Genomic DNA, 10,626 nt, shown 5'->3' on the forward strand with positions numbered 1-10,626 from the left:
GAGGGAAAGAAGGAAACAGCAAACTTCTTTGGCAGACTGTGTTATCTAGAAAATTCTTTCACCTATTTTTAGCTATTTCTGAGGGGACTACTGGTTCCCCAGTGCATGTCAAATTGCATGCACTTTAGCAATAGAAGTTTGGTGCTTCCAAAAACATTTATCCTTTAATTAAAGTTTGTAAATGGCCCTAAGTCTATGAAGAGGTTTTTGATGATGCTATTCCTCTATATCAGAGTTTCTCAACCTTGGCACTATTGATATTTTGGGCTGGATAATTCTCCTTGGGCATTGCAGGACATGTGGTGGTAACCCTGGCCCTACACACTAGACACCAGTAGCTCCCTCCACCAGTTAGAAGATATCAGTTGATATTATGAAGAATTGCATCAACATATTTTGCTAAATATGATCTTCTATCCCAGCAGTAAATTTAACTAACCAGTTATATTCTATTTATAAGAAAAGTTTCTAAAATGTGATACAGAAAGTTGGAAAGTGTATGCCACACAAATTGCAATCAAAAGAAAGTTCTGTTTTAATTAAATTAGGCTAAGACCTTGAGGCAAAAAGCATTACCAGAGAATTTACCAGTAAGAAAAAAAATGTCCTTATGAACCTTACATCTCAGCTTCAATACAAACATGCTAAATGTTGACAGAATTACAAGAAAAAGGCAAATCTATAATAAAATGGGAAAAATTAATATATCTGTTTCAAACAGGTGAATAAACACACACATACACACAATTTTGCATTGAAACATAAAAGATATTTTTAAACCCAAATGAAATATTTATAAAAACTGGTAACAACATTAGCAGAGAAGGCAAGTCTCAATAAGTACCAAAGAATCAGTATCATGCAAACCTCAACTCTAGCCACAACACAAAAGTATTAAAAATAAATATTGGAAATACAATCCCTCAATAGTCTTTTAAATCTGGAGATTTAAAACAGACTAAAAATAATAAGTTAGAAATAAACTGAAAAAATCCAAAATATTGAAAAATTAATGATAATAAAATTACTATTAAATGTGAAATTGTTAAAGGACATTAAAAAACACAAGTGAAGTCCTGACCAGGAAGCTCAGTTGGTTAGAGCATCATCCTCATATGCCAAGGTTGTGGATTCAGTCTCCCTCCAGGGCACATTCAAAAAACAACTAATGAATACATAGATGAGTGGAACAAAAAATTAATGTTTCCCTTTCTCTCTCTCTCTCTTTCTCTCAAATTAAAAAATAATAACAATAACCCAAGTAAATTGTGAAGCTCTATTTTGTTTATGTTAGGAAATTAAAAATAAATATATTAATTTGCTCCAATTTTTAAAAATTCAGTGTAATTCCCAGATGATCTCACTTGTATGTGGAATCTAATGAACAAAATAAACTGAAGAACAAAATAGAAACAGAGGCATGGATACATGGAACAGAATGACAGCTGTTAGAGGGGAGGGGGGAAGGAGAAACTGGATGAAAGGAGGGGAAGGTTTTAGCTGAAGAACACACATGCATGACACACAGACACAGACAACAGTGTGGTGATGGCCAGAGGGAAGGGGGAGTGGGGGCTGGGCTGAGATGGGCAAAGAGAGAGGGAATGGGGACATCTGTAATACTGTTAACAATAAAAATAAAGTTTAAAAACTCAATGTAATTACAAACAAAATAAGATAGGATATTTTGCATTTGTTAAGTTGATCCTACAATTCCTAAAAAAGGAAAGGGCCAACAATAGCCATGAAAATGCAGTAGAATAAATGTATACTCGGTATACCAGATATCAACACATAAAGCTGTAGCATTTCAGACAGTGTGCTACCAGTATAGGTAAAGGCAGATATCAAAGGAACAGAGTAAAGAATTCAGAGATACCATGGGCACATATGAAAGTTTATCCTAAATAAATTTGGTATTTGAATTAAAATGGCATTAGTAATCAGTAAAAAATGAACTATTTAATAAATGGCACACGGGTATTAGACATTGTATTGATGTTTTTTTTTTCTCTCTCTTTGTCCCTCCCTTTCCCTAAAAATAAAATAAATAAAATATTTTTAAAGTAATCAATATATCAACACATTAATATGTGAAATTATGAGTGACTTTAATTTTCTCCATTGGGCTTCTCTGAATTTCCCACATTTCCTACAATGAATATATATTATTTCATTACACATACAATCTGGGAAAAATTAATTCAAAGGAGAAAAATTGCCTTTTAATAAATAAGGTACAATTTAGGTCTTTAAGACATTATTTCTAATACATCTAAAAGTTACTATCTTCAGCAAGATTTAAAAGTTCTACTTTAAATCACTTCTGAGATAACAGAGTCTCTTAGAAGAAAACAGAAGTGTTTAAATTGGCTGTCAGAACCACTGGTCTGCCCTCTAGAAATGTTCAGGGCCCAGAGGTTAGAGAATACTTATTTGGCAGACAGACTTACTATTGATATAAAATTATAACAAGACTGCCTATTTGGGATGAACACTTTATTTTTGGTCTCTTCCCCTCAGCAGCACTTGTAGTTATCTGGAATTGTGGATATTTGCCTGTGGGCCCTAATATCATGACTATAGATTAAAGAGAAGATAGCTAAGATTTGAATTAATCTAAGAACAAATATCCACAGAAACTTCCATATGTAGAAAGAAAAAGTTACTGAAACACTAAAGAAAAGGAATACTGAATAGAGATATTCATGCTTGTGTCTAAATGGCTTCTTTGTTTTGAGGTTGGTATTCCCAGTAAACCAAGCTACCTATTGTGAGAATTTGAAGATCACACAATGATGCTTGAATGAGACAGACTTCACCAGATCTGGGCAGAGTTATTTTCAGAAAGGAGAGAAGATATGGCAACAAGGAATTCCAAATGTTTTTATTTTAAAAGTTTTGAATAAAAGAGTGAAAAATCATGGAAAATGAGGATTCTTGGGTGAAGAAAACACGGGTATTTATAAACATTACTTTGTATTAGTGGTTTCTCTTTACCATGGAAAAGGAAAAACCGAGCCCTGGCTGGCGTAGCTCAGTGGATTGAGCGCGGGCTGGGAACCAAAGTGTCCCAGGTTCGATTCCCAGCCAGGGTACATTCCTGGGTTGCAGGCCATAACCCCCAGCAACCGCACATTGATGTTTCTCTCTCTCTCTCTCTCTTTCTCTCTCTCTCTCCCTCCCTTCCCTCTCTAAAAATAAATAAATAAAATCTTTAAAAAAAGAGAGAGAGATTTCTGAAAAGAAAATGGCTCTATTTAAAAAAAAAAGAAAGAAAGAAAAAAAAAAGAAAAGGAAAAACCGATAGCTCAGGAGTTCAGATTAAACTAACATTGTGCACTCCCCTCTCTACCCACATCTGCCAGGTATGTTATGTTCATCCTCACAACAACCCTACAAAGCAAGTGCTGTACCCCATTTTACATCATACTCATGTTAAGTGTTGACTTCAGGGCTGGTACAGCCACTAAGCCACAGACCCAAGCCTGAACTCTGGGTCCCCTGACTCCAGCACAACTGTTCTTTCAATTAAAACAGCACGTGTCTATAAAGATAACTTACTGGCAATAAGCACAAAGAAGTGAGGGTTGGGCTCCTATGGCACAGCCCCAGAAGTGAGGAAAGTACATTTTCTAATCAGTCCCAGATGTGAACCTATTGCTCAAACAGAGGCTCCTACAAGAGCTACAAGAGCATAAAATATCAGTGGTGTTCCCAGTAACAAAGAATTGCACTGGGTACCCATACAACGTTAGAGAAAATAAAAACTCTTTATTTTATAATTCTCAAAACCATGTAGAAAAAGGAGACAAGGACCTATTTCTGACTTATTCAGTATTGCTTATTATCAACTTCTTTTCTTTTAAACCTTCTGGAGGGTCATTTACTTGAAAAAGCATTTGGGATCATTTATATCATGATAAGTGCTTTCTGTATAAGCAGTAGGAAAAAGTGGATGAAGCGGAATATAGGATGCAATATTTAGTGCTGAACATTTCCTCTTGAGTAAATCTTCTAGGGTGAGTGTGCTATATCCTGCTTCAAAAACTTTCTTGGGAGTAAAAGGGAGAAAACTCTACTTGAACAATGATTAAAATAAAATTTAAAAAAAACTTTCTTGGGCTAAAATCAGGGAGTCTGGATGAGTGCAAGTGCTTTACAAATGACTACTCTCTCTAGTTAATAAGCACAGGGTGGGGGTTCAGGGCTGGGGGAAAGAAGGGTGAATGCCTCATGATCCAAAGTCCTCAAACAGAGTTTGCTTTCTTTCCATAGGTGATGCCCTGTGGTAAGGACCAAGCTAAGAACTGAGCCTCTGAAGAGAGATGAACAAAACCCGGAGAATAAAGAAACTGAAATTTTACTCCTTTATAGCAGAAAAGAAAAGCATAGGTAAAAGAAGTTCCTGATGTTTGCCCATGCTTCCTCCTACCCACCAGGTAGCTCCTTTGTCTTTCTCTTTTTTTGTATGACACTGTTGGGTGCTTTATAGTGCATCCTATCTGCACTACTAAGCTTGGTCACATTCTAAGTGGTAAGTTCTAGAATCCTTTTGCGACAATTGAGGCTCTGTCAATATGTCTGATGATGGTGGACAGATGTGTGAGATTGATTGGCTGAACTCAGAGCACTGCATTGCATTAAATTAGTCTATGTAATATAAAGCAACAACTGCCTACCCCCTTCCAGCTGCCTGTCCATTGACTGTTTTATTTCCTACTTGAGTTTTAAAGATAATAAGGACCAAAGTTACAGATGTCCTAGCCATTATTCCCTCCCAAGAAAAATTTGAAAATAGTATTTTTGACATTTATAATCATAAAATACAGAATAACTAAAATTATTTGGAAAATATAAAAATATAGATAGAATTACTAATGCCTCAAATCCCATATTCCAGAGAAACCAAGAGTAATTATTTTGGAGTAGTTTCTTCAGAAACTATAGTGTGTGTGCATATATATATGAAATATATTTACAAATATATATAAATTTGCAAACATTATTAGAGCTTCCCCTTTTTGTGTAATATCATATCATAAGCATTATACTTTGTCCTTAACTCTTCTCCAAGACTACAATTTGCACTGGTAATATTACATGTGGTATTGTCTTTTTACGTGTATACCATAATCATTACATGCTAGAATTTCGGCATCCTTGAGGAAAAAAACTTACAGCATCTATTGAAACATGACTGAACTTGAAATATATTACCTGCAATGTCACTTATTTCTGTTTTTCTCTTCTATTGTTGGATCTTTTAGGAAAAAATATAAAATAATAATAATAATCCACCTACAAATGACTTTTAGGAAAATTATCTCCAGCATCTTACCATTTAGAATTATGCTGACCAATAGTTTGAAAGAGATACACATTTCCATCTTAATGATTTATCCTCCTAGCTCTAGATTACTAAGAGGTTTTATCAAGAATTAATGTTGTATTCCATCATTGCTTTGGGGCATCTAGTTAGATAACAATGTATTTTATTTTGTTACCAATTTGTTTTGTATATTATATTGATAGATTTCCAAGCATTTAGAATTCCATGCATTAATAAAAATAAATAACATTATTTTAGTATCCAATTTGGATGTACTTTGTATTCTTTGCACATGCATTCATAAGTGAGATTGAACATAGTTTTATTCTTTCTTTGACAGTATGGGTTTTAAAAGGGAAATTTTAGTTGGATAAAATAATTTACAAAGTGGTCTAAAGCTTTTTCACATTGGAACATGTTATATAGCACATACATTATTTGTTTCTTAAAATATAAAATAACTGTCATAAGCATTCTGCATCCAGTGTCCATTCTGAAAGCCTAGCATTTACAGTGGATCCCTATCATACATCATAGTACATGTGCCATAGTATATGTTGAGTAAAAGAGTAAATGAAGGATACAAGGAGAGCAGAAAGTGCAGGGCTTCAATGATAACACATAGCAGGGGCATCCTAGTTAGACAAAGAGGGAATAAGTTGTTCTACAAAAGATAATCCCTAAGTTGAGAGAAGCCCTTTCTGCTTAAGATAACAACATGTACAAGCACATAAAGACATAATGTAGCACTTAGGGGAGACCAGAAGAAATTCAGCATGGCTATTTTAGGGAATCGAGGGTATCAGTAGTGTCTTCACAGTTTCCACGTTAGAGGGGCTTGGGGTGACAGTGTGGTTGGAGAAGTGGCTAGAGGACTTTACTTAATGTTGTGTTGCACAGCGCACACCCAGTTTTTTCTTAGCCTGTATTTCTCTGTTAGGATAACTTTTGTTGGGAGTCAGATGATTCTTGGGGAGTAAACCCACTCAATAATTTCTTCCTTGACTCTATTAGGAGAGGAGCAATGGCTGAAGTAGGCAGAGAGGAAACTGAGAGGAATTAAGATAGGCTTTCTGTGATAGATTAATTGTCCTTGGTAAAATCACTGTTTTTGTTTTCTCTTATTCACCCTGGATTTCGGAAAAATATTCTTCTTCACTAGAAATCTTTTTTGAACAGTGAGAAAGACAATCATTCCTCCTTCACCTGAACCATCCCACTCCCAGGATACAAATTTTTAGTTTAGTGCATTTTCTTTAACAGTAAATATTAGCTCTTTTTCCTCCTTTCTCTTCTGCCTCATTCTCTTCCACTCTCTATTTCTCTTCCTTCATAAGTGTCTTCAGACAAATTAAACCTTCTGCCTTATCTGATTTCTTTGTGTAAATTATTCCAGTGTGACTAGAGACAGGAAAGGAAATGTACAAAGGGAATATTTTCCAACATACTAAGACGTTGGTGCCACCATCTCTTTTTTTCATCTTACCAAAATCACTGTCTAGGTCATACATTCCAAGAGGAAGGAAAGTGATAGGTAGAGGGAGTGGAGAGGAAATACATTAAGAAGCTCTGTCATTATGACTAGCCAAGAAGTAAGCCTTTCATCCATGTCTTCAAACCCTCATCCATGTCTTCAAACTCTCTGGATACAAAAAAGTCAAAGAGGATGTGTGGTTGTTGGGTAAAGGTATGATCAGCAGTATTTTCATCCTACCACCACAACCTACTAAACACAAGCTATGTCAGTAGCATAATAATGTGTGGTAGTATACTAGAGTATAACGTAGTGCTTTATATAAGTCTATAATCATGTTTGGCCATCATAGAGTAAACATAAAGCAAATGAAACAAAGCTGAGTTTTTAATATTGTGAAGTTGTAAGATGGCAGGGCTTAGTAAAAGATGAGTTTGATTTTTAAAAGGCATAAAAGGCAAGAACTAGGGCAATTATAGGTCCTAAAGTACATATTTACAGAATAAAGACTGAAGTTAAAGGATTCCAGACGTGTGACTGGTAGAAACAACTGTAATGCTAAGGAATCTCACATCATTATTCTTAATTATGCTAACTCTCATAATTGTGAGAAAACTATGTAGAAAACTATAGACATATAGTTGTGAGATGTTGAAAACTATGGACACCACACTCCAAAGGCTACAGGAAAAGGCTGTGATTCAGGCTTTAGAGTTCCCCCTCACATCACTTATAATCAGAAATAACACAGGCAAGAAATGCTTGCTATTTCAGTTAAACACAACAGAGGAACTTTTTTTTAATAGTCTTCTCTTGCTTTGAATCAGTGTCAGAATATGTGAGAGGTAGGCTAGTGGTTAAGAGGGCTGGCTTTGGTGCCAGACAACTGGATATTGGATTTTGTCTTTAGCATTTATCTCTGTGACCTTGTGCACATTACTGAAGTTTTGTCTCAGTATCTCCTCCTGAACAGTGGGAGTAAAAGAAGTTATCTAGAGTTATGTTGAAGATTAAATGAGTTAATGAATTCCATGTAATGAGTTTACAACACTGTAATGTGCTTACAACATTGTAATGTGCTTACAACAAAGTGCTCCATAAAAAATAGCTATTATCAATCAGACACATGTAGAAGATTCATGGACAAAACTTAAAATAATATGGAAGACCTGTATATGCATTCCAAAGTATAAAATATACAAATTGAGGAAAAGTATATATTAACAAGTACTTATGATATAAATTTGCCTGGAAAAACATAAAATATGCATCTAAGAGGTAAGTGGTAAAGAAAGAATGGGGGGGGGAGGAAAGCATTGGAAAATCACAAAAGTTAGGAAGAAATGTTATGTGAAGTGACTTATATTAAAGTACAGCAGATTCCAGGCCCTGACTCCCAGACTTTTAACTGGAGAGGTGTCCCCTGATTCTGGATCAGATTATTTCTTGAATCAGAAAATATTCACATTCCATTAACTATGGCCTGAAACCTCAATCCCCTTGCCCTAAAATTTTTAAGCAAATTTTTCTTTCCTAGTCAGTCAAGTAGACTTAAAAGTTATAATTTAAAATATGTATACTTAACAGTGTCATATTGTATTATGACACTATTGTATTCCATATGTTATGTGTAATTTTAGATGACATGTTGTAATCACCTACTATGCCTGTCATCTAATAGATGTTATCTAATTTAGTTCTCACAACAAACTGCCAGAATTATAGCTTTGTCCTGCCCCTCGACCTATTTTACTAGCTAAAATTAGTAGCTGGGGTAGTCGAGACTAAAAAAAAAGTAACTTAAGTGGCATGGTACTGAATATATATAATTTAAATTGGATCTAGCTTTATTAGAATTCAGTTATACTTCAAAATATTCATTAATGAAGAGATTCCTATATATCCACATTTGAAAGTAATTTGTCCCTATATTTTATTTAACTGGAAGGCTGGAACTTTTTTTCAGCACAATTTCCAGCTTCTGCTGTTACATGAGCCTCAGCAGTATGGCTCTCTCAGTGCCTGCTCCATCATTAATAAAATTATTTAATATCCCTATTCTTGCTGATTCCAGGCTCTGTTCTAAGAATAAAAAAATAATGTAAGTGAAAGTCATGTGATACATCTACATTTAAAAAACCAAAATTCCCTGAATCTTCTCCTTTTCTAAGCCTGCCAGGTAATATGGACACATGGAGATAGGTAATTACTCAGCTGTGACCGAATTCTTTCTGGTGGGACTTTCCCAATACCCAGAGCTCCAGCTCTTTCTGCTTGTACTCTGTCTCATCATGTATGTGATAATCCTCCTGGGAAATAGCCTCCTCATTATCATCAGTATCCTTGATTCTCGCCTTCACACTCCTATGTATTTCTTCCTTGGGAACCTCTCATTCTTGGACATCTGCTACACATCATCGTCTGTTCCCCCAGTGCTCATCATACTTAGGTCTGAGAGAAAATCCATCTCCTTCATTGGCTGTGCTCTGCAGATGGTTGTCTCTCTTGGTTTGGGCTCCACTGAGTGTGTCCTCCTGGCTGTGATGGCCTATGACCGGTATGTGGCTATCTGCAACCCACTGAGGTACTCCATCATCATGAACAGGGTGCTTTATGTGCACATGGCTGCCTGGTCTTGGATCATAGGCTATCTAAACTCCTTAGTACAAACCGTCCTAATAATGGCATTGCCCTTCTGTGGGAATAACATCATTGACCACCTTACCTGTGAGATTCTGGCTCTTCTTAAACTCATATGTGCAGACATCTCCATAAATGTGCTTATCATGACAGTGGCAAGTACTGTTTTATTGATGATTCCTCTACTGTTAATTTTTATCTCCTATGTTTTCATCCTCTCTTCCATCCTAAGAATTAATTCTGCTGAAGGAAGAACAAAAGCCTTTTCTACCTGTTCAGCCCACCTGACTGTAGTCATCTTATTCTATGGTTCTGCCCTTTTTATGTACATGAAGCCCAAGTCAAAGGACACAAAAGCATCTGATGAAATCATTGGACTGTCTTATGGAGTAGTAACCCCAATGTTGAACCCCATCATCTACAGCCTGAGGAATAAAGAAGTAAAAGAAGCAGTGAAGAAAGTCCTGAGCAGATACCTGCATTTTTTGAAACCATGAGAGGACTTGAGACATGTGATATCCTCAATGTGGGACCAGATCAAATCTTTTACATTCACAAGTGAAGTCATGAACACAGTCTGCTTGTAAACCTAAATATGGGTCTCCTTTCGTCACAACACAGAACAATCATGTAAAACCTTCTGAACAGTGTCTTGTCTGGGGTTTCTAAGTGTAGGTAGTATTGTGCACTGGTGCCATGTAGGGCACATGGCTTATCCTCAAGATGAGTCTCTCTCCTGTCTGCGGTCTCCTTTCTCCTCTTTCTTTTTTTCCTCTTTTTTCTTCTCCATTTCCTCCTTCTTGTCTTTCCCCTCCTCCATCTACTTCCTTTCTCTTCCTTGTTTTCCTGGTCTCCTTTTCTCAGTCACTTTGAATTGTACATCTCTTGTTTTATGGTCCAGCATCCCCTCTTCTGGTAACAGAATGCATGTTTTTTTCTTTGATAATTAAACAGTCAGTCCCTGTAGGTCTGTGTGGTGCTAGATGGGGCTGACCCTAACCTCTGGAAATAGTGATAAGTGTGGAACAAAAGCTTAGGCAATTAAAGAAGCAAATCCCTGCAGTCACAATGATTCATTTAGCATAGCAAGTGAGTCCGCCAGGCTAATTAAACTCAACCCAAGGATGTTGTCTCCGTATGAGAACAGAGGCATTCTTTCTGCTAGAGTTGCTAAACTGGT

The 10,626-nt window shown here is 36.1% G+C and overlaps 1 protein-coding gene across 1 annotated transcript; it reads left to right on the plus strand.

Moving 5' to 3' along the window:
• Window positions 1-7,008: 7,008 nt before the first annotated feature.
• Window positions 7,009-10,091, plus strand: LOC114488676 (olfactory receptor 13D1). Its single transcript, XM_036021987.1, has one exon. The coding sequence runs from the start codon at window positions 8,999-9,001 to the stop codon at window positions 9,941-9,943; it is 945 nt and encodes a 314-aa protein (XP_035877880.1). The 5' UTR covers window positions 7,009-8,998; the 3' UTR covers window positions 9,944-10,091.
• Window positions 10,092-10,626: the final 535 nt, after the last annotated feature.

Source organism: Phyllostomus discolor, chromosome 3 (assembly GCF_004126475.2).
Source record: "Phyllostomus discolor isolate MPI-MPIP mPhyDis1 chromosome 3, mPhyDis1.pri.v3, whole genome shotgun sequence".
NCBI classification, from domain to species: Eukaryota; Metazoa; Chordata; class Mammalia; order Chiroptera; family Phyllostomidae; genus Phyllostomus; species Phyllostomus discolor.